Consider the following 27913-nt stretch of genomic DNA (forward strand, 5'->3'; position numbering starts at 1 on the left):
CAGAGTCCATGGGTCTTTATTTCAGGGAAACAATTGGCATATAACAAAAATATTTACTGTATTCACACTTTAATAGAGGGCTGTGCAAATAGGGTCAGTTGTTCAGCCACACAATAATTCAAATTAATATAACAAAATAATGGACAAATATGACAAACAAGTTTTTATTTCCCCAATTTATTTAAAAAATGAAGAATTAAAAAACAGAACGTACCACAATTTTCCTTAAGTATACATCATTAAAGAGCCTCTTACACAATAGAAATCAGAATCCAAATACACAGTATAGTTCTTGCATATTTATAGATTTTACTGTCAAGACACAAGTTGGCAACGGACTGTCTGAACGGTACCAGTCTATACAGGTCACATGGTGGAAAGTTCAAATCCTACTGTAATGGAGATGGATACAAACATGGTTCACTGGAGTTAAATCGACATTTACAGCTGATCCCAAATCTTCTGAATGCTGGTCATTGTCTCCAACATGTTTGACAGCCTAGACAAACAACAGTGATTGTGTTTGCAGTCTTAGGAGCCCTTTATGAAGCAAACGCTTGATCATCAGAACAAGGCACCACTCTATAAATACATTTTTTATACATCTAGGTATCTGTGGATAGAATACATGAGGAAGAGCATCTGGGTGAGGGAGATTTAGAAGTGCCTGTAACATTCATTTGCAGGTTTGCTCATGCATCGATGAATTGCAGACACGCCCTCTGTCTCTCTCTCGTCCATACAACAAAATGCATAGCACATAATTACAAAACCTTCTTTGAAAAACACGAGACAAAAAATATCCCAGAGCCCCTAAATCAAATGCAATGCACAACATAATAACGCAGGTAAAAGTGTGTGGAAGGTAAACGTGACTATGCAATCATAAGAGGGGAGCGTGTTATCGTGAGTCGCTAATGAGGATTGGATATTTCATACTATCGCTACACTTGACTCCTCCAAGATCATATTTATGTACAGCTTTGGGACAAGATTGGTCAAGCCTGTGGCCGTGAAGTGACTACCAGCACCAGCTGCATAGCTGAGTCCCAGTGGGGTGAAGGGCTGAAGGGGAATCCATGTCAGGAAGCTGGCTTGATTACACAACAGTCAGCCTGAGACTGGAATGAAACTGCAGCTTTCCTTCCTCTAAACCTTCAGCATTCATATGCTTCATATGCTCTTTTGGCTTCACCGTCTTGTTTTCCTGTCTTTCACTGCTGCTGAACTAAGTCTTGTGTGTTTAGCACCAGAGGTGTAGTCACACGGGCTTATAGTGATGGACCCACCAAGATAATGGCATTACCTTTATTAATGTCTAGTTGCTGATGTACAGTATGTAGAGAAGTCACACATCTGTAGATTCTATTCATGGCCTATTATGAGCTCACTTGTGTGTGAGGTTCTACTGATGCTTTATGTCTTTGGTCATCTTTATAGAGCCGCAGTAAAGACTCCAATCGAGAGGCGGCTTCATCTCTGAATCAAACAAAGAGTCTTTACATTTCTTGGAGGCGCAAACTCAAACTTCCTGATTTCTACACATCTTGTCTTACGGTTCACCACCACCGACTAGACCTCTAGACCCCCCCCCAGACCACGCCTTTCCTCTCCACTTGATCTTCGTCACACGTTCTATCTTCACCGCCCTACGTTTTTCTCTTTTCTCCATGTCTTTCTTCATCTCGCCCCGGCACGGTAACAGTTTCAGCGCAGTGAGGCAACTCGAACAGGATGCAGGTGAATAAATAAAAAGCGGAGCACACGAACACGGCTCCAACGCTATCTATTGTCCCGCTAGTTCCATGTTCAAAATGTGACCTGATTACAATAAGATGACCTTAATTAAAACTTTTTTAACACTCATATCTACACTTTCTCGCATGCATGTAATAATTACAGCCAACTACGTAAAGGCCGTTAAGAAACTACTCAATACTACACAATAGAGAGTAATCAATATATATTTTGGAAAAACTGTGGGTTCAACTTGTTTGGATATAAAAAGTGCATCTCTGAGATACTTTGGCATAGACTAAAAATGATAGTATGTATCAGCAATAATATTTAAATACATCTTCCAATGCTACATTGGCTTCTTTTAGCATGTGGTAAAGCTAATTGGGCAAGCAAACGCATTACTGTACATCTTCTATTGGCGATAATTAGAAACTATTATTTTCTACCGTTTGTGTCTGTGGTGTGCATACGTGTCTTACAGCAGATTGAAACCTCTACTTTATGTCAGGCAGCATCGCTCTCACAGCAAAATATTGCTTCTTTTTTTATGGCACCGCTGGGCAAATCCAGGCGACCCGCTCAAAAGTGGGACGCCTCATTTTTGTCTTTGTATACTTCTTTTAACAGTTGCACAGCAAATCGACACACACACATACACACACGCGCACGCACACATACACCTCCTATGTTCCGTCACTCAACCACTGCGCAGTGCACTGGCTCCGCTCTCCCCTCCGTCGCACAGAACGTTTTCTGCTTGGCTGCAAACTGTTGTGACGCAAACATCCAGAAGCAGCAGCAGCAGCAGCAGCAGCAGCAGCAGCGGTCCAGGTGTGACTAATGAAGGTTTAGGTACGTCAGGGAAGCTTCTGAAAGTCACTCTTGCACTCCAGACCAGCACCAGTAAAAATCTAGAGAAATGAAAAATAGTGTTGATAATGGGGCTGTAACGCAGTCATATCTGTGTCCATCCCACTTTAAAGGCAGGACTAGAAAAGAGCATATAGGCGACCACGATTTAATGTTGGATAAAAACACATTTTATTACTGAACTTCTAAACATAAAGCCATATATTAATATTATCATAGTTACCTAGTGGCCAGCAGGTGGCAGGATGCTGTCTTTTTGGAATTTGCGACTCTGCAGGGAGAACTGGGAAAGGGCCTCCTTCAGCCTCTCGTGCTCATCCTCTACAGCCTGCAGTGCACAAAATCAGTTCAACCTTGGGAACAGATATCTGCCGTGTACACACAAAGTCCAACTGCTTCCTCTTAACATCTCTCAACATCTCCCTCGGTGCTTCTCTGACATATTGCAGGCATCGGACATAATAGCCACAATTTCACCAAGCTATTTTCAACCATGCAATAGCAGCAGTGGCCAAATGCTCTTTTACTCTGGTTTCATTTTGTTCCACTTTGGCCCCATTTTCCCCACATATACTGCAGCTTATCCACAGTAAAATCCCAGATGCCCAACTTTAATTTTCCCCCACGCTTTGTCATCCTTTTCTTACTACCTGCACAGATTTTCTCTACCCGTCCATCCATCTCTCTCCTCACCTGTAATCTCTTTAGTTTTTCCTCCAGACTGGAGAGCCTCCTGGACACTTCCTCCAACCTCTCCTGAGACAACACCAGCGGTGCACTAAAGTTCCTCTCCTCCTCCCCCTTCACCTTCGCACTCTCGTTACCCGAAGTGTTCTCGTTCCCCTCCTCCTCCTCTCCTCCGTCCGCCGCCAGGTTTTCGTCTTTGAACAAGAAGAATCGATGAGTCAGCAGGGAGACATGTTTACAGCAAACGTTAGTGAAAGAAAAAATCCTGGATTTGGGATTTGAAGTTCACAGAGATGAGCAACACTCTTGCATGTTCTATCTTGAGTAAAGAGTGAAAATTAGACATCATGGGAACATGGTAAGACGGCTTATGAACCACAAGCTTTTCACAGTAACTACAAGACACAGGTATGAGTGGAATAGTTCACCTTTACTTAAGAATCACAGGCTCACCTGTTGACTGACTACTGCTATTCAAATCGGACTTCTCTCGTTGCTCCTCTCCATTTTCCTCATCAGGCTGCGAGTCTTCTGATAAACTGATGCTGCCGACTAACAGCCTTTTCAGCAACATGACTAACAGATGAGACAGATGAGGAGCTTTGGTTAGAAACAAAAACAAAACCGGGGCGACAAGAACATTAAAAAAGCATCTATGCTTAAGAAGGAAAAGCTCCATTCACCTTCTTCCAAAGCAGGTGAGGCCAACGGCTCGTCGTTTATCAAGTCAAAGCCTTTAACCGACAGGAGGTCCATTAGCATGGTCCTCTGGTCTGAAGGCTTGTCATCCATCAAACTTTCCTTATCTGGATCTAAAACAGACACTTACGTCTTAAATCTGGATTAGGCTTTCAGACCTGTGTAATGATATGAAAACACTATTTGTTAAGAGGTGAGTGTGGGGGTTATCAGCAGTCTCACCAATGATGCTCTTCAAGCTTCCATTCTCAGTTGGGCTCAAAGTAGGATTAAACCTGATGACATGAGAATGAAAAAGAAATCTGAGCTGTGAAGCTTGAGAGGAGATGATTAAACCTCGCATTCACCTACGTTGGACTGAGCGGAGCTCCACCTCCACTTGAAAGAGGCGGCGGCAATGGCAGCTTTGTGACGGGTGCGCCGCTCTTCTTCAGATCAATAACGGCAGACGTAATGGTTTCACTCCAGCTGAAACACAGACATACGAGAGTTTGACAATTTCCCTTCGCTTTCGTTTCAGAGACATTAATCAGTTTATTTCCCCTTGACACTCACTTCTTCTTCTCGCCAATGGACTGAGCCACCAGTTCGTAGATCTGAGCCCCGCTGTCCCAGGTAAATATCACATAGAAGGCCTTTTGATCTAACGGGCAGACACGAACACTGAAGTGACACAGCTTCGGGAACGTGACCTGGACAATTCCGACCGCGGCGTGTGACTGACCTGTGGCCACGTCGCGAAGGAAAACGGAGTCCAGCTTAATAATGGGGCTCAGCATCTGCTTGCCCTCCGGCACCGTGCTGTTGCTCTTGCTCTGGCACTTGAGGACCAACTTGTCGTCCTGCTTCTGTAGAAGCACCAGCAGGTCTGCGAGCAGCACACAGTGCACCTCTGAGAAACGACAGGGAGGAAGAGAAGAAGGAAGCAGATTAGAGGACAAGACACCTGAAATGTTTTACATATTACTTCAGATCTACAAATTGATTATATTAATAGGTTTACTGAGCTGGCAGTGATGTTGGGATGAAAAGGGTCTGAGGTCTATTTAAAAAAAAAAAAAAATTATACTTAAACAACAAACACATGTATTCACCAAGTGCTTTCTGATTTGTAAATCTCCAGATCAGGGGACCTTCCAAAATCATGATTTTCTGAGTCAGGTCAATGTTCTGCAGCAGACAAATGGAAAATAATGAAAAATCTCTTTCACCGAATTGGCAAACAAGTAAAATCTGCAAACAAACATGAACCATCGCACCTTATACTCAGTGTAAAGCTCATTGCATGGTTTTAGCCCTGATGTGTCCAGCCGGCGCTGGTAGTCTTTCAGGTTCTGGGAACAGACAGAGGTTAGAAGATCGGGCAGAGACGGACAGCAAAGCTCTGAAATAACAGCAGTCTAACAAGCGGAGGCCGTCGGGGGGTCTTAAAATGAATTTCCTCTCCTCCAGTTGGTGCTCAACCACCGCATAACGGCGCGTTGAGTGATCGATCATGCGTTTCTCACCAGCAGGTTCTCCATTCCTTTGACCGCCTCGTTGACGTGGTTGAGGATCTTTCTGCAGCAGTTGGCGCTCTGCTGGACCTTGTCCTTCTCCGTCGGGTCCTCTGCGAAATGAGAGATGAGGGAAAAATACAGCTCCTCGAGAGCGGTCCAAATAAAAGCCATGAATCCTGCTAACACACGAGGGCCGGACTTGGCTGGCGCGGATCAAATTATACCTGTGTTCTTGGCGATATTTTCCAGAAGCAGCGGGTACTTTGTGAGCCTCTGCATCTCTATAGGAATAATGTCTTTGAGCTGCAGCCTGCGGCACTGGGGTTTGCTCTCCGCCTCCTGGTGTGAAAACGCATGCAGACAATCAATGAGAGAACACATATGTGGCCGTTGATACAACCCTCTGCGTGTCCGCCTAAACCTCTAGGATTTCATGTTTGACTCCAGCTGCGTTGTGCGTGCCCGTCACCTGGATGAAGGCGTTAAAGCGTGGGTCTTTCTTTTGCTTGGTCTTGATCTGGTCCAAGGCCCATGACTGGTGACTGCAGAAGCGAGCGGTGAGCTTCTGGAACCACTCCCCCTCTGGACCTCCAAACTGGAACACAGACACATCGTACTCATACATCATATGTCAGTAAGACACTGGGAAGTGCTTACAGAGATCAACACGAGCCAGTAGGAGATCCACAACTCACCCTGTTGAGCACTGTGGTGCTGATTGATTTCACAATGAACTTGTCTTCTGAACGCAGCTTCTTCATGTTGTCATACAAGTTATCTGGATTAGGGGAAGTAAACTGGGTCAGTTCGCACAGCAAGCTTCCTGGCTGGAAGTCATGTCGGGGCACAGATTTCCATTCACTGCGAAGGAGCAGCGCTTACAGTGTATTTCAATGATGTCGTCCAGGTTCGGGAAAACGACAGAAATCTCATGGGTGGTGAGGAGCTCCTCTCTCTCCAGAGGTTTGCAGAAGACCGCCTGGAGGACGCTAAGCATTCGCACGTGGGCATGCTCCGTTGCGAACAGCTCTGCAAAGCCAAGACAAGGAGCGCTGTGAGCTCACACCCCCTCCTCACTTCATCTGCTCCGGCTCTCGTCTCCTCCTCACCATTGATGATCTCCTGCCTCTTCATCTCCTTCTTGCTGAGGCTGGACAGGGCGTCAGGGGGCGCCAGCTCCCGCCAGTTGGGTGGGTCCTGCTCAAATTCCAGGAGGCGCGGCTCCATCTCTTCTACCTGCGGGGACGGGCTGGTTGGGGAGTGGCCAGGCCCCTCAGGAAGCATGACTGGTCCCTCAGCGCTGGCACATTAGCAAGAGAAGCGTTTGTTTAGATTGTTTTACCGACAATTAAATCACTTATGAACCAGGTTCATATCAGGAGCTGAGACAAAAACATGGTGTTGTGTTAGAATTTACTTTGTAATCTCAGCCTAGCCAGACACTGATTATAGCATTAACAACTTACTTAAATGCACAAGTACAATATTAACTGCTTATGTTAGTGCATTGGTATAACACTCGTGTCATTCTTCCATGATGCTAGAAGATAAGTAGCGGCTGTACAAAGCTACTGGAATATGGGCTAAATGGGAGAATGGGCTAAACTGTGTCCTAGAGTCAATACTCAGTCAGTAAACCAGCCCGTGATTCATTTGCCTAACATTTCTGAGCTGAACCATCAATATTCATTATTGCAATTAGCTGTTTTCAGAATATTCCAGGCCTGCTGCACTGATCCTGTGATAGCTGTCAGTTGTTCTTTTAATCTGTCTGCCCCTGCTGTGCATCCCTCCATCCAGGCGTTACAGGGGGTCTGTCCATCTTACGGATGGAGATGCTGGGGGCTGAGTGGGGCAGGTGTCGTTGTCATGGCGGACGGCGGCTGGAGGTCCACGTCGCTACGGGAGCGCGACTGTTTTTTGGAGGAGCCGCGGCGGCGCGAGGGGTGCCGGTCCACGCGAGCACTCTCGCTACGTGCTACTTTCCTACTGTCAGGTGGGAGAGGATGGGGGAGGGATGAGAAAGGAGGAGGAAAGTAACGCAGGGAAGGAATTAAGGATCAGAAAAGAGAAGTACAGAAGGAAACACACCACAGCATAAAACAGAAGATGATATAGAATAAAAACAGACAAAGCGTAGAAAGGAAAATCAAAGTCATACACAAAAGATACAGAAATAAAGAGATTAAACATGCATAATAATTAGACACTGGGACAGAGTATGCCTAATTAATAGACATGGCTTTTTAATTAATAACTGGGAACCAATCTATATCTATCTGTTAACTAAGTAGCCATGCATTGCTTCTACATTCAGTATCTCTGCACCAAACATTTTCCTTTAGGTAACCTAGGTTTTCCAACAGCAACACATAATCCATCTGATCTCAGAAATCCACCTACATCTGATGCCTTCATACTTATCCAAGCGTTATGTGTCAGGAGCAACGTGCTATATGTGTGTGGATATGACATGTCCACGAGGCGCTGACACCCACCTTGACTTCCGTCTGCAAAAACACGGGACACCACATCGTTACACAACCTGCTTTCAACGTCTGCCACAGTAGCAACCACAACATGCAGATGCACACCCCACTTATGTTGTTCTACCCAAAGCCATAAAGCACTGTCTGAGTAGCATGCTCCATACGATGCCAAAGCCCCTGGAACAACACGGAACCACACACGCGGTGTGACAAGCGGGACAAAAGATGGGCTCTGGCCACAACAGATGCAGACATCTTGAAAAGCACACGGACGGTACATTATATAGAAGCACAGACAACTGGCCACAAGCTAATAAACTTCGCACAGTAAAACGAAATACACCAGACTTAAATACCAAACCTGGTTACTAAGAGCTAACTGGACTTGTAATCCATACTCTTAACGGTACTCATAATTCACTCTAGAAGAAAGCCACAATGTTCTGTCAACAACAACTGCACAAAAAACACCTTTATGCAACAAATACGGCAAAGAAGCTACGGATTAAATATTAACAGATGCAGACAGCGCCTTCGGAACAGGGGGTGTTAGGAGAGCACACATGCCACTGTGAAGAAACAAAAAGGGAGGAAGGAAAAAGGACAGGAAGGAGAGAGGAGGCAGAGGACTGGAAGGGGTCAGGGGTCACCTGGAGAGGCTCCTTCTCCAAACGGCAGCTCTGTCAGACAGCGAGCAACGGGCAGCACGGCAAAGCTAGCACACAGCAGGGACAGACCGCTGGGGGGGTCTCACCACGCCCCCCCAGCCCGAGAGCTCGACGCCCGCCTTGCCTCCCCCCGGTCCTCTCATCACTCAATCAATACAGTCTTTTACTCTGAACACCTCCCACACAAACAAAATATAATCTGATTACAATCTCTAATCCTTTAATTGCTTCTGCTGCCACTACACTGCAGTTTACTCCCCCCCCAGTTCACTCCCCACACTCCACTCTCTCTGTTACCGCCTCCATCCTCCTCACCTTTCCTTCTCCACAAGCTCCTCTATGGGGTTGTCGCTGGTGCAGATGGGCTCCCCGATGTTCAGCCCACCCGCCAGACCGATGGGGGACACATCACCCCCATCTGACTGAGGCAGAGGCTCTAAACGATTCTTTGAGGAACCTGCAGGATCAGCAGATGCAGTGCTGTTTCAGTACAAGGTCTCCAACATTAGAACCTTCAGAAATGACATGATGGAGTTTAGTGAGCGGACTTACCACCGTCACCATTTCCATCAGCATTATTGATGATGCTATAGTTGTTGCCTGAGCCATCTGTGATCTCCAGCCCAGGTACGTTGGGAGGGCCCGCACTGGGACCGTGCTTCTTGCTGGGGATGGAAGGAGCCGTGGGCTCAGACACGGAGCCTCTGCCCGGAGCTAGGGCCTTGCGATCTTGAGTCATTTTATCCAGCGCTGAAGAGGCACAAAGGTGCGGTGGTGAGTGAGAGCGACAAGCCGAACGAGGCTTATGGATGAAAACAAACCTAAAGCATGTCGGACGGGAAAACAAGGGAAGACTCTGACAGAAAGACAGGATGAGTGAGGTGTAATCAGGGCCACTGCAGGAGGTGCAAGGGTTAGTTTGGTGCAAGACAACATCCACAACCCTGAATAATTGAAGAAGTACGTGAACAGTGTGGGAAGTATTCTTATTAATACAAACAATAGAGTGCAACCACTCTGGAACACAGGTTTAACTAAGACCCAAGGCCCACATCCCCCTCAGTTTGATTTAGGACATGCACACATGCATATGGATGGATTAGTAGGGATGGGACCGTTCTAAAGTTAAAGAGATGGGTGAGAACTTTGGACAACTAGTACCTTCGGGGTCCAATTTAGGTTTGCCTTCTGCTGCTGTAACAGGAAACAAGGGCAGGACAACATGTTCTCATCTCCAGACCATAGACAGATTTTACAAAAGTTTAAACTAGAACACAATGGGGTTCATGGGTTTGAAGGCACTAAAGACAAGACGTACGGTTGCTTCCAATCCAGGGGATTCCAGGAAACACCCCTCTGGGCTTGGCCTTTGTGGATTCTTCCTTCTTGTTCTGAAAAGACGCCACAAGTACGTCACTCAGAATGTTCTAGTTAAAAACAGTTACTATTTTTTTAGTTACTATTTGGACTTTGAGAGAACACTGTGATTCCTCGACCACTCTGTGCTGAGTGGTGTCTACCTTTCCCAGCTGTCTCTTAAAGAAGCCTCCTCTGGACTTCTTGTTGTCGACTGCCCTGGGTTTCACCCCAAGATGCTTCATGTAGAAGACCACTGCCGAAAAGGTGGATTGCCTGGAGGACAAGGTAAAGATATGTGTAAATCAATTATGTCCACTAAAGTGAATATTTAAGTTGAATAAGTTGAATATTAAACACATTACTAATTCTAACAACAAGCAAACAGAATTTCAAAATCAACAAGGATGGAGGAATGTGGTGGAAGAGGGAGGTGCGGTGTTGAAGATGCCCAGAAAGGGAAAAGGAGGAGTCGAAAGGAAAAGAGGGAGGAAAGACAAAAGTATCACAAACAGAAAAGGAGGAGGGGTGTCACACAAAGCACAAGTCACCATCAGTTAGAACAGACTGAGGGAGCAACACAGACTCAACATGAAGAATGATATAAAGAATAAATAATAATAATAATAATAATAACAAATGTATCAGGATTTTACAGCATTCAGTCAGTGTAAATACTGTATGTGGCTTTGAAATTGCATTTTTGCAATTGTATACAGTTTCAGTTTTAGATGGGTTTAAAATTATAATGACTTATTAACATGCAGACGTTGTTTATACTGACCACAAAAAGCACAGAGGCATTACATCTACCATACACAAATAACTATTCAGCCAAAAATATATATATTTGTACAAAATGACCGAACTCACCATTTTTCCTCATCTGCGACTGTGGGTCTGAAAGAAAAGACAAATGTCAGAGATCTCGCTGCTGCAGAGGGACAAGCAGCGCTGCTGCTCTCGGCCTCTAACTCACCTCTTCCTTTTAAGTAGCATTTTTCCGTTCTCTTGCTCGACTGATTAACAAGTGTGTTTTGGGCCGGTGGAACCTAAAGCGGCTCAGCTTCTCCTGATCTAACTCAAACCTGAATGCAATTTTAGTGTGTTCAGAGCAGAAGCTATTGAACATATTCTACAATTAGCAAAAAAAAGAAGAATTTACTGAAAAAAAACTAACAAAAGAAAGTCAATGAAGTCAGAGATGCATAAAAACTTGCATCCCTTTTTAAAAATGCACTCCTCAAGATTTGCAAATAGTTTAAAGTTTTGCCCAAAAACTTTCCACTGAAGTTTTATGCCTTAAGGTTCGTCTTTCTCGTCAGCTGTCTGCAAAGCAACCCAGAGTCAAACACCAGCAAAGCGGAAAGGTCTATTTAACCGTGTTTTGTCTGATGCAACGTGCAGGCAAGACTTTGGAAATCGGACACTCATGTTTTGCTATGAACATAAAGGGTGGGAGGGTTTTCCCTGCACGGTCCAATCACGCAGACCGGTCGCCTCGTTCTCATGGACCGGGAGACCAATGAGGAACCGATGGGAACAGACTTGGCTGTGTTCTCGGGAGGAAGTGTGGGAGAACGTTGAAGTCGGGGCACAGAGAGATGATTGTCAGCGAGGATGAATGGAGTGAGAGGAGATGAATGGTTGGTGGCCATAGAGAATCAACTCTGTGATAGTAACGGACTGTGGCAAAAACTGAATTATAGAGTCTGTGATGCGCCCGGCTTCCTGGCCTCTTGTCTCCTCTCCACTGACAGCTCTGAGCATTGAGACGTCTCCTTTTATTTGTGTTGCTCACTTGTTTCTGCTCTGACAGGATGAAGTCCGACAGTCGAACGCGCTCTCCGGCCTCGCTTCATGTAGACGATAAGGCGTTGCTCTGGGCCACGGGGTCAAGGACACGTCAACTTTTCCCTACGTCTCCGTCCTCCAGTCCCGTGCTGATACCCCTCTGGCCTTTTCTTTCCCCTTCTCCACCCCCCGCCCTCCCCAGACGGGCACCACGCCAGGGGAGAACCTTCCTGCCAGCGTGGCACTGCTGACTCCATCTTTTCCTCCCGTCTCTTCATTTCCTTCATGCTCCATTGTGCCCCCGTCCAATCGCTTCTCCCGCGTCCATTTTTACAGTCCAGTGAGCTTGACTTTTCGTTCCACCTCCTTCTGTATTTGTCTGTATGCAGTCTAAATTGCATTGGTTATGTGCTTGACTGATGCTAAAAAAGACCTGCTGCAGAGGGAGTCAAGGATGACCGTTGGATTTGACACACTGCTCTTTTCAGTTTTTAACATGAAGCAGCAGCTTCTACAGACAAGCGTTTCCCACTGTTTTATCTACATGGGATCATCTTCACGGTCCATCAGACGCAGTGGAAGCGCTAACTGTTCACGGCCAGTTCAGCTTCTCTGGTTGCGTGATTTCTAGAACTGAACTGATTCTTCTTGCTGTTTGTATTTTCAACCTCAATCTAGCTTCAGTTCGTTATTTGCAGCGTTTTAAAAACCCACATCTTTTAATTACACAGATTCCTTTGAATCTAATCAAAGAGCCACTGTCTCTTCTAAAGCAGTTGTTTATTTTCTGTTCCTTCAAGCCTTAGAACTGCCAGTTAAAAGCATATATGCAGAAAATTCATTTCATTTGGGAACCCTGAACCTAGAATAACTCCTCTTTTATAATATTATTGTAAACGGGATCAGCAAACCAACTTTGTGGTGTGAGAAGCGGGGAGAAGAACTCACTGGGTCTCCGACATCTTGTCCAACAGGTTCTCGGCCACAGACTTCTCCTTCATTTCCATTGTGATACGGTCTGTGTGATGGTGGCTGTCCACGTCGTTGAGCTGAGCCTCGTTGGGGGTCATGCCCATCATCCTCTTCTGCCTGTCATATGTTAAAGCTACCATTAAAGGCTGGTACAGTAAACGCATAGTATTAATATCCCTACTCTATCATATAAAAAAAATAAGAAAATGTGATTTTGACACCTATTCAACTTACTTATCTCAGCAATTAACACTAGAAGCAGGTATTTCCCTCTATTGGCGCTGTGACCTGAGGCAAATACTACAGAAGTGAAAGGTTGATGGCACAAAAGAAAATCCCACCTGAAATCCTCCAGCTGCTTTGCAACTTCACCAGCCATCACGGACTGAATGTCCTTAGCATACTGCCTTATGTTCTCCTCTGACACACTGTCTAAACGGTTCCGGTCTGAAATGAGAAGAAAAGAAGTTAAGAGTCAAACACAGAGCGGGGCTGTTTACTGCAAAATGTGTAATGAATGCTAATAAAGAGACTCAGGAACATAACTCACCCAAAGATTGTACTGGATTTGGCACTCTGAGTACCTGAAAGCACAACATCAAAAACAGACGCCATCAGGGATATTATAGATGCAAGAAATAAACCAGATCTGTCGTAAAAACAACTGGTTTTGAGCTGATCCTGTCTCACAGAGGTGATGCATTAGCTACCTGTCACCACAAGGGGTCATATTAACACTAGAAATATAAAACAACGCAGAGGAAAAACAGTACACAGCCATTTCACTGACACGCAGTGAACCGCATGAGCTTAAGTCAGTGGGCTGGCAAAAAAAGTGAGCGAGCGAGCGAGCGAGAGAGAGAGAGAGACACTAAGAGAGGATGAACCCGCTGAAAGGCTTTCCCACGATCCTGACAGGAAGCTGAGGAGTCTGCCAAACAGACGAGCAGAAGGAGCAGAAGACAGACCAGAGGGGAACAGGACAGTGCGGTGCCAGAAGGAGACCAGCAAGGTGCTGCACAGACAGAGCGAGGTGACTGAACTGTACTCTAGCATCGCATGCAAGGCACGAACTTCACATTCAGACATTTCCTTCAAAAGCACAGCTAAATAGTTTTGCAGGTGAGATGACGACTCTCTTGCATCTAAAACTGCCCCAGATAAAAAGTCTCAGTGAGGAATGTTGTATTTGTGTTGAAATGTGGATCTACATATTCACTGAATACAAAGAAAACCCTAACACAGTCTTCACCTTGCTCCTTATTAGACAGTAACTGACGACTGGCCTTTTATGGCCCAAGCTTGTAGTTTTATTAGACTACAGCACAGAACGGCTGATCTCAGCCTCAGTGTGACACTTACTGCACCCTTCTCCAAGAAGGTGTTGTAGAACTCCACAAACTGCTTCTTGGTCTCTTTGGCGTTGAGGTTCCTCAGGAGGTCGGCGTGGAGGTAACAGAGCTGAGGGAGCAGACAGACAGACGGACGGACTCTGAGCCTCAGCCTGTAGCACTTACACACACACTGTCATTTCAGACATATTAACACACATTTATGTGAAAACCGTTAACACTATAGGATGAAGCTGCCTGAGAATCAAAGCCAACAATCACAGATGCTGTACTTCCTTTAACAGAATACAGAAGCACAGACTAAACACGGCACGCTGCTAGACGATGGAGGGAGGCTGCTGTGGCTCGTGAGGTGCAACCATACCTGGGTGCATCACTGCGTCTGCATGCGAAACAAAGGGGAAAGGACAGGCATGCTTTACATCAGCATGGACACAGACAGGCAAACGGGTCAAGTCTCTGTTTGTGTACTCGCGTTCGCTTTGGGGATGTTCTAATTACATTTTGGTCTCACAGCTGCAGGCAAACGTTTTATCACGGCGCAGAAAACCCGCAGAGCAAGGTGGAAACCTCCGAATGAGTGGTTCAGTGAACGTGGTTGAAGTGGGCCTCGTTTAAATAGCATCACGTGGCCCCCAGCACCTCACAGGAACAGAACCCAACCAGTTCAACCATGGCTGGACTGAACCGACTCAACTGATCCTAGATCCGTTGGCACGTTCTCCTGATTCTTGCTGGCTCTGGTGCAAGGCGTCTGCCAGATGACTAAACGTAAATAAACGTTAAACCAGTCCGACGGCCTGCGTCGCTTATCCTGAAGAACATGTCCCACCAAATCGCAGCGTCAATTCAACATTTCCTTTGTTTCAGAAGCTCGTCCAATACGCATTCCGAGTCATCCGTCCATTTGCCGCATTGTTGGATCCTCTAGCGGTTAAGACGGGTAGGAGGACACCTCCACACACTAAACACACAGTTCTCACCAGGGGAGCGGGGTCAAACTGTAGAACGACATGCTGCATGAAGACCAGCAGGTGGGTCGGCCGGTCCTTCACGGTCTCTATATTGCAAAAGTGTTTACACTGGTCATCTGCCACCTGAGGGAAACAGAGAAGGAGATGACACAGGGGGTGAGAGATATTAATAGCAGTAAAAAGGAAATTAGATGCACACGGCAGCAATTTATTTACTCACGTCATTCAGATCATTCTCAAAATCCTCATCCTCAGCCCCGATGATGCTCATGGCTGGGTTAGAGCGGCGAGCCTCTGACACTCCCTGCTATGGAAACAGAGGGCGAGAGGGGGAGACAATTAGCAAACATCATGTGCTCCACTTTGAACTGGCAGGCCATGCCTTTGACGTCGGGAGCCCCCGCTGAGCAGAGCCAGGCATAAAACCAGATCAGGGCTTGGACGCCGTGAACTTTCCCACTGAAAAATAACATCAGGCGGAAAAGGGGGAATTGTCCCAGCGTCTAAACCCGCCTCCCGGAGAGAGAGACAGCTGTGTCACAGCGCCTGTGACCCTCAGACCGTGTAGGAAGCCAAAAGGAGAAGCAGGGAAATATAAAGCGTCAGCCACAGGTGGAGCGAATACAGAGGAAACCTGTTTTAACGTTTAAATGAAGGATTAGAGGACCTTTAAAATGAGAAACAGCGGAGAGAGCGTTAGCTTAATAAAGCTTCTGCTTTTGTGGAATTAATAGTGAGGAAGCGAACACTGACAACTAATGGGCTCCTGACTGAGTAATCAGCTGTGTAATGCTGATGTCTCCTTCCCTCAGGTCACGCTGATCAGTGGCTGCAATGCAAGTGTTCAAAGTTTACTACTGGAAAAAGCATTTGGTCCAGTCAAACGCTAGATGACAAAGTCAACCTGCACCTCTGACACCTGAAATTAGACTTTTATTCATTCTTGACTTCAAACTCTATGAATGGGGGAAAGAAAGGAAAAAAAAACCTAAGCACTGGAAAGGATGACCAGCTCACCACCAGCACCCTGCACACAAGTTCCCCCACAAACCCAGCACACAAACAACACACAGGCCTTGTATTCAGACCTCTGAAGGCCACAGACCTGCAGCCGCCGCAGGGAGACGGCCGAGCATTTATCGTTGTTGGAGAACAGGGTGTTTAAGGTGGAGGTTTTATATGCAAATAACTAACTAATACAAATAAACTCAGTAAAAACACATGACACATGTCTCAGTGGCAACCGAAAAACCCCTAGTGGTTAGAGTTTGTACCAATGTGTCACTGTGCACACAGGCATTATTTGATCTGTAGACTGCGCACAGTATCCGTGGACAGTGGCAGGCAGGGGCTGAACAAGGCTTTAAGGTCAAGGTGGTTCCTCACAGAAACTCAGCGGAACGAAAGAGGGAGAGAGAATGCGTTCATTCATGGCCATTTCCAGTGGGTGTGGGTTGAGAAAGGCCAGCGTTGAAGCAACATGCGTAGGAGGGGTTAGCTAAACAGAGAGACTCAGGCCTGTCAGGGCCATGTACGCACATCTGCACGTTAACGTGAACACACACACCCCCATGGACCTGCAGCAAACACACACACACACACACACACACGCACACGCATGGACCTGCAGCAAACACACACACACACACACACACAAACACACACACACACACACGCACACGCATGGACCTGCAGCAAACGCACACACGCACACGCACACACGCACACACACACACACACACACACACACACACACACACACACACGCAACCCTGTGACTAGTCTGTGTGCATGTGTGAGAGCGAGAGCGAAACCAAAGCCACCTTACCGAGACAAAGGCAAAGCTGTTATTTCACCATGACAACAACAGCTACAAGTGACTAATCCTGCAAAAGCAAATCTTGCGATTTCCTGGTTGAAAGATTACATTTTGTTCAGCTCAAATAACTACGTTCCTGCACAAATAATGAGGCCAAGACACAGACGTGCTGGGTCCAAGGTGCCAAAAAGACACGGTTTACTTGTAAATATTTCATTTCCACATTTTTCAACATAAATGTATAAATTAGTAAGACTTATTTTTACAAATAAAATGCTCCGTGTGTTTAGAAGACGCCTGTAAATCAAAACAGTGCTGCTACAACGTTGCACTAGTCATCACAACATTTCAGCCTCCTCATTATCGGCGATGCTGAGGCCAGTCCCTTGTTATTGTTATGTCTCTGTTGATATTGGAGCAGCAGTAATGCAAGTTCATAGTGGGACAGATAGATTGGAGCAGTCAGGCAGAGGCTAACTGCGGTTCCTCTGAGGCGGTCGACTCTGCTCTGAATGTAAAGAGCGCAGGATTAGAGCGGCGGGAGCCTCCTCTGCCCAAAGGAGCCCAGCGCTGCATTCCAGCATATGGCACAGTTCAGACAACAGATGGAGACAGTCTGAGAGTCCCAACAATAACCAGAGCCTTATCCCCTCATCTCACCTCAATTAGCATGCAATAGCGGGCATAAGCTCCATGTTGTGAGGGGTCTTTCATGGCTGACGGCGTAGAAAAAGCCAGGAAAGTGTGTAACATTTGAACGCAGCGTCCCAGAAGCAGAGCGATCAGCTGGTGCTGCAGAGTCGGCAGCTGCCCCATCGTCTGCTCCCTCCCGTCACATTCCAGCACTAAATAAGTGTCAGGTGGCATCAATCTAAGGATAGCCATCAAGCGTGTGTGCCTTTGTGTGTGTGTGTGTGTGTGAGTGGGTCGTCCTTAGGTTCGAGGGGGGGGGGGCGTTTGTGACAACTGGTCTTTACAGCAGCGTTTCCCTCCCTCCGTGCAGAGGTCTAACACCGCGCACGGACCTTTAAAAAAAACACAGCCCCGCTCTCACGACGATGACAAAGCAGCGACACAGCTCGGCCTTTTACGCTCCCACCAGGTCGCTGAGTGCTCGCACGCTTCAGCCTAATAATAACCGAGTCCTCGTTACATCAGCTCTTATGCAAACTCCGCGTCTGTTGTGAAACTGTTAAGACAAGAAGCTGTTGAGAGCAGCTCTGCTGATTGAGAGGACGCGAGACGTCACACCGTGATGCGGACGTCCTCTCCATCTGCGCCACACGAACACAGGGGTCGATGAGCAGTAACGATGTCAGAACCACCAGACGTCGGCAAAGCTGGACCACTGGTAACGCAGCAGGTGTCATTATGCAGGATATTCATAAAAACACCTCTAAGCACCAACTGAACTCAGGCCATAAAGTTCAGCATTAACAGTGAATGTTCTTCAAGCGTCACATAACTAAGCGCTCGAAGCGTGTAGTCGTGACTGGCAGCACTGCTGGAGGGAGGATTAGTGCTCCTCACGCAGTCACATGGTCTGAGCTGGACTGAGTGCCTTCATCCTGCACCCAGCAGGCTGCAGACGCAGGTGCAAAGCAGCACCCGAACCTGCTGCTGAAGGAACCCTGAAGAACAGTAGGGCGCCACAACACTAAAATTAGTGCTCCGCTCTAAATGCACCTGGTCACAGGATCCATTGTAAGAGCATGCATCATAGTTCTGTTCAAAGGCTGACTCACAATAGGCCGTGTCCTGTGTTCTCCATGCTGTGAGCTCACCGTCCACAAATAGTGCAGCAGCTAATGGCTATAGCTGGTTGTGTTTGTGCTGCCGTTTATCTGGCGCTCCCATCAGGCCGCAGCCTCATTAGCAGCGACCGGGGGATTCCTAGCAGCGCCGCGGCTCCTCCAGCCCTCCACGAGTTCCTCCCTCAGGTGCCAGAGCAAAGAGGCCGGACCAAGTGGCAAATGGGGAGCCACGCAGACAGGAAGTGGGTGTAATTTCCTCAGGAAGCTATCAAAGCCATTTCCTGCGTGCGCTATCAGATGAGAAAAAAGAGAGAGAGAAAGAGAAAGAGAAAGAGAGAGAGAGAGAGAGAGAGAGAGAGAGAGAGACGACGAAGGTGAGGCTGAGAGAAGGGAAGAAAGAAACGCAGACAGCGAGAAAAGGTGAAAAGGAAGAGTTTCTGAAACCTAACAAAAACAAAACACAACAAGCTGCTATAAACCAAACCCAACATTAGGGAACAAAGAAACAGGTTGTAAAAGCAGTCAGAACAAGAACGTGTGGCAGAGCAGAAGGGTCAGGACCATTAGACTGTTCGGTCTGGGTTCAACCATACGTCTGCTTGTTCAATAAAAACTGATCAAATTGTTTCAGCTTCTGTAATTATTTGCGAATGGGTCCAACTGAGCTTGGATGCGAATGGTGACAGCTCCTGGTAACGTTCCAGAGGCTCCACAGTGGGCGAGAGGACACCACACCAAACACTGTGGGAACTATTCACCAGTGGACAATGTCTGTGTGTGTCACGCTGAGCACCTGCTCACTGGCGACCCCTCAGGTAATGAACCCACCTGATGCTCAGCAACTGTCTGGGCTTCACATGTGGAGGAGGACCATAAACTGCCAGGGTTTCTTTATGACCGGTAAACGCCTATATGAACCCATGTACAGACTAAACAGAGGGAAACACCTAACGAGGGGCCTGGTGGGAACGAAGGAGGAGGAGGAGTGTGGAGGACAAATTAAAAGAGTGGAACAGGAAATGAAGAACAAGCAGCAGCAGCAGAAAGGAGTAAAACTAGAAGAAACTCTAACAAGCACGTATGAAAACAAGAAATATGAACCTATAAAAATGTGTGTGTGACGTTTACAACCTTCCAGAAATTATCTTGACTGCAGCTCAGAGCCAAAACATCAGCGAAAACCAACCCAACGTGCTGATCCACATATTGAACAGAGAGGGTGACACAAACTCACGCGTGTGTGCGTGTGCGTGTGTGTGTGTGTGTGTGTGTAATGAGCGGGGGGGCGGCAGCTGTGTTTAGCTGGACCTGAGGTGTGAAATGCTGGAAAGTGAGCTCAGAGCAATAAAGGCTAAGGGCTTTCACAGCGAAGGAACAGAAACCTGAGATTTACATTCACATAGGAGCTAAAGGGAAGGTTACAGGAACCTGAACGCAGCACACGTTCGTCCTCCGCTTCAACTCGGTTACTGCGGAGGGACATTCTGCACCGGAGCTGAATGAAGCTCACCTTGTGTTTATTGTACATGATTTCCCCCACAGCTGCCGCTCGCAGACTGTGTACACAGCTGATCTGGAGGAGCTTCGGTGTTTATAACTGTCTGTAAGAATCACAGCTCCGCCGCTCTGAGGCGACCGCGTGCTTCTGCCTGATCCGGGTCCCGCTCCGTGTCTCCGGATCTAAAACCAGCGAGTCCGATATCGATCGGACTTCAACTTCCAGTCCAGATTGGAAGATTTCATCTAAATCGTTGTGAATATAAAAAGAACAGACTTTGACACTGTTTCAGCTGCAGAGGCCTGTGGAAGCCGTCACTAATGCAGGTTTAACAGGTCTACGTCCACACACCAGTCAAACCGGACACGTCTGCAGGCAAAACAAGCTGCAAACATATGGAGGCTCCAAAGACAAACTGTGCTAATATGTGTGCGTTATATTATATTTATGTCATTAGGCCAATAATTGTGTCTTTGTTCCCCTTTTGCTCGTTGCTTTATTAGATTCTGGTTCCTCTTGGTCACATATCGAGGACAAAACCACATAGTAGCGTCATTGTCAGCTGCCAACAACAATCTCTCCATTGACATCATCACAGCAGTTAAAAAAGAAATATATCAGACACTTCTAGTGATTATGAGCAAACTGTGTGATCTGGTTACGTGGGTAGCACATCTGTTCCTTGTGGAGCAGCCTATCCATTAGTGGAGCCAGGAAAGTGTGTAAGGAGACAGGGGAGACGTGTGAAGCGTGGCCCCGTGGCTCAGCAGAGAGGCTGCGGCGCCGCCTTCGGGGTCAAGCGAGGCGTAATGAACAATGAAGCAAGGCATTCGGGTCGTACCCTGTGAAAACAGCTGTAGAACGGAACGGGGAGGCGGCTTCCACGGAGCAGGTAAAAACATAATGACGTTCTGGGGTTTATGCTGGATCTGGCTTGGACTGTTAGGGGCAGACTGATAGTCTGCATCCGAGCTTAGGATGGAATCAAGAGAAAGACGGGGAAATTAAGCAAACTTTGAAATTGTATTTTGGGAAACGTAGGATCCAGAATCTCGTAAATTTTAACAATATTTATTTCTCGTCCGGCGATTTGTTGAACTTCCAACACTACAACCGCCGGATTATCCCTTTAAAAGGAAACTTGCGAAGCCAACACTCACATCTGGACCCATTAGTCAAACAGCAGCTAGATGAAAGGCCTGCACTGACAGAGCGCAAACAGCTGAGGAGAGGGTGCACGGCGAGATGCTGGAGCAGCAGCGGCATCAGAGCGGAGGGAAGTGATGTCTGTGTGCAAGAGGCCGGGGGCAGCTCACGGCGAGAGCTCCTCTTCCTCACCACCACATCCTCTTCCTCACCACCACATCCGGCGTCCCCTCCCGCTTCTCCTTCACCTTGAGCCCAACATGAAGCGGCCTCCTGTAGCATCGCCCCAGGACAGCGGGTGCATTCATAGCCGGCTCACAGGGGTCAATTATGCAACGTAACGATCATTACGTAGCGGCTAAAATGAGATTACGGCCAACAACACCAGAGGAACACAGACGGAGCCTTTCACGGCTTTACGCGAGTCTGCCTTACATGTTGTCCAAGGGAAGGACTGTGCTGCTCTCTCTTCTACGACCACAGTCAAATCTCTCCAGAGGCTTTCACTGCGATGACCTTTTCCAGAAACTTATTTTCACTGGAAATAAGAACAGCAGAGGAGCTTCTCTCTATGCATGAATCTCAGATGCTTTTAATGACATTCACCCCCAACGCAGCCTCTACTGAGGTTTTAAAGAGGATGCTCTCGTATCTGCAGTAACAAGCTGCTGCTGGACGTCCTCCCTCCTCCACCCGTGAACAGTGCGTCCACTGCTCCGACAAACTCCAACCCCCACCCCCACGCAGCCCCTTCATCCATGTCCCAGCATAGAGGTCACTGGCTTTGTGGAACATTTGATAGGCCGGGACCAATCGACTGGCATGGATTGGTTCACAGTGAGCCTCTAGTTTGGCCTAACTGTTTCCATGTGTGTGTGTTCAGTGGTAATTACTAAGGCCAAGCGCAGAAACCTCTGATTAGCATTGGGGACGAGAACCGTTCATCATTCATCCGCGAGTACGACCGCGCATTAGTGTGTCCAGACTCCGTCTGCAGCTAAATTTAAGATCATACCAAAAGAAACAACGCAATCCAAGGCTCATGCTAAATATTTCAGGAAGGAATTTATCCTGCCCAGAATCAAAGATCCAGAGGAGAGCGCGGCCAAAACGTTCCTGTTCTTGCACAAACGCAAAAGCAAACAGCAAGGACTGACCTATAAAGAGACGTGTTTGTACTGATACAGTAGTAATCTGTGTTCAGCTGAGTCAAATTCACAGCCATATCGAGCCCAGCCAAGAATACAGCTGCTGACCTTCTGCTACGACTGCACAGTGTTGGGTCCACGTCAGGCCATTCACTAACTCACTCGTTCTGTGGTCTGACACACGGGTCAGACGCGCAGTAGACGAGAAGGAAGGGGAGCAACCAGTTTGTCAGTGTGTCCTCCCAGTGAAAAGCATTCATTCTACTTCCTCTCTGCTTCAGTTTCTGCCCGCACGGTGTGATCCTCACTGCATCGCAGCGTTCAGCACAACAGTCGACCACCGCTTTACAACACAAATACGCAGCAGCTCCACTCTGCCAATGATAAGTTATTGTTGGTGGGACCATTGTGTTTGACTGACTGTTGTTATCAGGCTCAGAGGGCACTTGCATTCAACCACACCAGCAAACGATGTTAGTCTGCATTTAAATAGACAAACTGTGAAAATCATTTTTAAAAAGCCTGTCTCACGCCACACTCGTTCACAGAATTCACAGCTCTCAGCATTAGTTGAGAAAAGATCTGATAAACGGCTGGAACAGAGGCCCACTTTATCCTCGTGCAGTAATTAGTTAAGCTCAACAACTAACAACTAATCCGATCGCTCGCACCAAACAGGTCACCTGCCAACTCAACACGCTGACTCGGCTGAAAAGCCGCAGACTCAGACGGGGGTCCGTCCAGTACCGCTCCGTGCGAACACTAAGCCAACAGATGTTCAGTAACGGCCCGGCGCTGGCGGCCAGCCAACGCCGGTCACGGCGCCGAGTCCGTTCAACGGCAGCGAAGCAGCCAACACCTTGTGATGGGCTGTTTGGAAAGATGCAGCCGCGATACAGCAACGTCAGGAATCTGGAAAAACACCAGCTTCACATGTGTCACGCTTGCAGTTTGGAGTGTGGCCTCAAGCTGAGACGAAACCCAAGTGATTACAATTAGGACCATTTATCAGATTACAAGCAGCTCCAACTAGAACCCCAAAGGACCCTTACATGTGTGCGTCTGATGGTTAGCAATCGTAATATCTCTGAATAATATACTGGAAGTAGCTAATCAGACCATAATAAATTACAGTGGAAGCTAGTGCACGTGCACGCTCTCCAGTAGGTAGAGACTGGATTCAAGGGACAGGCAGCCATTCAAAGACCTTGCAGCAGCAAGTGTGTGTCTGACTGCACCTCGCATGTTTACCATAATTAACTTCCTCTTGATGCTGAGGGAGGATTTCTGCAGAAACCACGCAGAAATATTTTCTTAATTAAAGGTCAAACAATGGAAGGAGTTATGTGTTGTACAATAACAGTCCAGATGAGTGATGTGGGGCTAAAAAAATAATAAATAATAAAGCACTTTGTGCTCATCTTTGTCTGCAAGTGAGTCAATTATTATTAAACACTTAAGCTGAAACACTTTATACATGAATTAATTAGTAATAATTATGAAGGTACTGTATATAGTCCAGTCCACTCCTTTATTGTAAATTATAGAGCTTAGTTGGTGAAAGCCCCCCCCCCACACACACACACACACACACTCACACCCCCCACGTCTCACTCACACACAAGAGTAAACATCATCTGTAGAGTCCAGTCTTGCTTTTTCCACCCTGCCTCTCAAATGAAAGAGCTCATTCTCTGCCCCCCCACCCACTCTCACACAGCATCGACTCGCCGGCCGTCCCTCTGACTCACACTTGGACAGATGGATGTAACTCTTTCCATTTTCTGCCCTTATTCAGAGCGGGTGGAACAAGCTGCTGCAGGTTGAACAAACCCCTGTTATCGCTGAGTGTGTGAGCACAAACACTCTCACACACACACTGGCTGCGTTTGTCCTGGGCCCTGGAGGGGTCATTCAGTTGGAGGGGTGGGGGCGCGCGCGCGCGCGCACACACACACACACACACACACACACACACACACACACACACACACACACACACACACACACACACACACACACACACACACACACACACACACACCTAGTTGTTGTGGTTGAAACAGGCCTGATTGGCAGCGGGCCGATGACGCGGGTCGGCAGCAAACTCTTTGTGCCGAGATAAAATACCTGCAAGGATTCACCTCAAAGCCGCGGTGGCGTGAGGGATCTGATAACATACAGCCTCTCAGCAGATACGGAGGATAAATGACACATGAACACGTAAACAATGGCTTCTCTCCATTGAAATGCCCCGTCAGCTGTGTGTGTGTGAGCTGCCGTGTTGTGGGATTCTGTTACAGGAACATCGTTGCGTTCTGTCTTTGGGGGTTTGGTGCGAGATGCTGCCCCAATGCATTCTGGGACCTGTAGGAAGCGCCACATTCTGAGTCCAAAGCCTCAAACTACATGTGACTCCAGAGTAAACTACTGAGTCTCTGTCATGAGGCGCTGAGTTATTGTAGAGACAGTCTTTAACTCGTGGCAGTTTGATGGTGATTGTGCAGCAGGACTCCATAAAACTGAAGCAATTAAAAGGAATTCTGATCTGGGCTTTTCCTCCAGTCACACGTCAAACTCTTATCTCGTGTCTGCTGCAAAACGGGGTCTCTGGCCTCAGTGTCACGTACAATATGATTGCAAAACTATCTTTTTTTCAGCCTGACTCTTAATAAATTAGCACAGGCTGCTGCCACGCTGTTTGTCGCGTTAGGCCAGAGGCCGGAGACAATGTGCCATTTCCGGGTTTACGTGTGGCTTCGGCCGTAGCCACCTCACCTCACCTCACCCGCTGAGCTCATTCAGGAGGAATCAGTGGGTTTGAGTGCGGGGAGAGGAGGAGCAGCCCGGACCCTCTGTCTCTCATTATCTGCTGCCTGCGCGTCAATCCCACAGCAGCCAGAGAAGAATACCTGTGTTCCCTTTGAAGTCCAGGCCTGACTACAGTAAATTATTAGTTTGCCTTCAACCCGGCTCCAGGCCCTCAGGACAGCCCCTGGCTGTTGCACCGCGGGTGCCATTACCTGTCATTCCAGTTCCTGGGTATCTCTCGCAGCGGCTAACACCAAACTGTTACACTGGCTGTAGCACCATCGCATCAAGACTTCGTCTTCCTTCCCACGGCGCATGTGGGCGAGATCGCGAGGGCCTGTGTGCGCGACGGCGAGGGGGAGAGCGGCCCAGCGACTTAAATGAAAAAGCCAGCGTTCCTTTAAAAAGGAAGGGAAGGCCGCCCCCGGGCCGCAGACAAGCCTGCGCTTGTAAAACGCGCCGGGAGAAGGAGACGACGAGCAGCGCGGCGCTGCTCCGGCGCGGCAGAGCGTAACAGGAAGTGGCAGGGCCCGCTCCACACGGGGCCTCTGGGGTGCGGAGGCTCGCTGAGAGCGCCGCGGCTCCGGCGGCCGCCAGCTGCGATGCCTCGAAGGCGCACGGCACCGGTGAAAAAATAAAAAAAACTAAAGAATCAGCAAACCCGAGCGCGTTGGGCTTTGACGCAGCTCGAGTACAGCTGCGGTGGATCACACAGACAGGATGAGAGTCATCGGGGCGAGACTCTTACTTACTCACACTTGCTCACAGCTTCCTACCGTAGCTCGAGTTCACAAGTGCGGCGAGATAATGGTGCGGGGCTGGATGTACAGTAAGTGCAGCTCCCTGCGGGCGCTGAAGCCTCCCAGCTACTCTGTGCAGGCCGCTGTCCTCTATTACACAAGGCAGACTCGTCAGAGGTAATCAATTACATGCAGACGCTAATTAATGAACACTGTCTGTGCTGAAAGCCCAGTCTGTGTTGTCTGGGTGGTGAGTGAGTGCTAGAGACAGAGAGAGGGGGGGGGGGGGGGGGGGGGGCTCTGTCATTGTGCAGCACGAGCGTCGCCTCCTTTCATGTGCAGAACAATGCTGATAAACAAATATGAGGAAAGCAAAAGGCTGGATTACCTAAGTGTGGAACCACGCAGCCCAGAGGCCTTGAAGAACCGGGTCTGAGGTCAAGATAGACGTTGAGAACAGAACAGCGACGTGCAGTTTGGGGGGGAAAAACTCCTGGATGACTTTAGGCACGATCCAACTTTACCTGAAGTTGTCATAACCGCATAACTACAACCCCCACGCTTGTGACACGCGCCTGAAGTTGCCCAAAAGCGTCACATTTCGCCCTAGCGCTACGCATTCGGCCACATTCGCTGGGTCGCAGCGTTTGTGAGCCCGGTTTTTCACCCCCTGCGACGACGAAGAGAGAAGCCGAGCACAGCGCTCTTCTACGCGGGCGCCGCCGTCTGCAGCTCGGGCTGCGAGCAGGAGGAGGGGGGCGCGCTTCTCTCCGCAAAATAAACCCCCGCGGCCACTTTTAAAAGGTCTCACGCGGAGCTGCGCGGGTTTACGCGTTTTGTGGAGCGCATTAAAGGCATGTACTCACCCGTGAAATCAGAGAAAACGACAGTCGACGCGTCGGAAAGGTTTCCTGTTCGAAAGTTGCCGAGTGTCAGTGGGAAAAACAGTGCACGCGGAAGTACGCGTAAAAAAAAAACGCTCGGAGATCAGCGGACGGCGGCGAACAAGTTCTCGACAAGCACGGATGAGCGTCACGCGAACGTTGAGCAGATGCAGCCTGCAAATACTTAAATGTGGGCACCGTTCCACTTGTCGCGTCTGTTCCCCCGGTCACATATTTATACAAAGTAGCCTTTTGCTGCTGCGAACGGCTCGTTTCCGCACTGTGTTACACTGTAACGCGTCCCCGTCCGCCGCTCTCTCCGGACACGCGCAGTATTTTTAAATATATTTACGTTCTGTGTGATTGATGCCACGCACGCACAGCTCAGCCTTCGGAGAACAGTTCGTTCTAGTGTTCCGTGTGCTTCTTGCCCCTTAAGGGACTTAATTTAAATGCTCTGACCTTTATTAGCCCGGCAGCGTTCTGAAACTAACAGCAAACAGAATGTAGGTTGCTTCCCTAAAGCAGCGTCCTATTCACGCATGACACAACACAAATGTAAAAACACACCGGATTCGGCATGTATGTTTTCTGTGGCAGCTGTTCTGCTAACATCTGCATCCCCAGCGTTTCTGGAGACGTGACAGCTGTTTGCACACTGAATTGTTCAAACTTCGCTGCCTACTTCACTTCTGTGGTGAGATCACTGCGCCGCCTTGTGGACAACGCGAGCATCGACCTGGGTTCGCTCCGTGTGAAAGTGGAAGCGACAGACTGCTCTGTAATTTGTAATAGGTGGCTTGTGATTTTGTTAGATCATTATTCTTTTAAAACAGCGTCAGGTCTAATGGTCAGAATTAGATTTCATTAACTCAGTGTCGCCATAAAAGCTGCTGTGAACCTCCTAATCGTGTTACAATGATCCTTATTGTAAAATTACATTTATTAGAAGAGATTCAAGAACTTTTTGCTCTCGTTTAATTATATGTTGTTCACCTTATTTTGTATGTTTT

At 47.8% G+C, this 27913-nt stretch overlaps 1 protein-coding gene across 7 annotated transcripts; it reads right to left on the minus strand.

Annotated features, from left to right (window-relative positions):
- Positions 1–27190, minus strand: arhgef1b (Rho guanine nucleotide exchange factor (GEF) 1b). 7 transcript variants are annotated; one of them, XM_029128431.3, is made up of 32 exons: positions 26883–27190; positions 15321–15404; positions 15110–15223; positions 14137–14235; positions 13325–13358; positions 13116–13221; positions 12751–12891; positions 10882–10908; positions 10173–10284; positions 9971–10043; positions 9814–9846; positions 9205–9402; positions 8968–9109; positions 7994–8005; positions 7323–7484; positions 6605–6795; positions 6378–6524; positions 6191–6273; positions 5965–6090; positions 5720–5834; positions 5505–5605; positions 5256–5330; positions 5091–5166; positions 4721–4888; positions 4552–4639; positions 4348–4464; positions 4219–4271; positions 3981–4109; positions 3751–3873; positions 3304–3491; positions 2834–2938; positions 1–2651 (listed from the first exon to the last, which is right to left on the minus strand). In XM_029128431.3, the coding sequence occupies exons 2-31, from the start codon at positions 15369–15371 to the stop codon at positions 2834–2836; spliced, it is 3189 nt and encodes a 1062-aa protein (XP_028984264.1). In that variant the 5' UTR covers positions 15372–15404; positions 26883–27190; the 3' UTR covers positions 1–2651. The 7 variants fall into 7 exon arrangements, with proteins under 7 accessions (XP_028984264.1, XP_028984266.1, XP_028984263.1 ...); XM_029128433.3 differs by having other exon boundaries at positions 7323–7481; positions 15321–15407; XM_029128430.3 differs by having other exon boundaries at positions 15321–15407.
- Between the last annotated feature and the right edge of the window lie 723 nt (positions 27191–27913).

The sequence above is a fragment of the Betta splendens genome, chromosome 16 (genome assembly GCF_900634795.4).
Source record: "Betta splendens chromosome 16, fBetSpl5.4, whole genome shotgun sequence".
Taxonomy (NCBI): domain Eukaryota; kingdom Metazoa; phylum Chordata; class Actinopteri; order Anabantiformes; family Osphronemidae; genus Betta; species Betta splendens.

Bases quoted from the DNA above. Each gene is read 5' to 3' on its own strand.
- arhgef1b (XM_029128431.3), bottom strand. From the start codon at position 15,371: ATGAGCATCATCGGGGCTGAGGATGAGGATTTTGAGAATGATCTGAAT. The intron at 12,892-13,115 runs GTGGGATTTTCT...AACATATGACAG, and splicing joins AAGCAGCTGGAGGATTTCAG to GCAGAAGAGGATGATGGGCA. The intron at 3,874-3,980 runs GTGAATGGAGCT...CTCATCTGTTAG, and splicing joins CTCACCTGCTTTGGAAGAAG to TCATGTTGCTGAAAAGGCTG.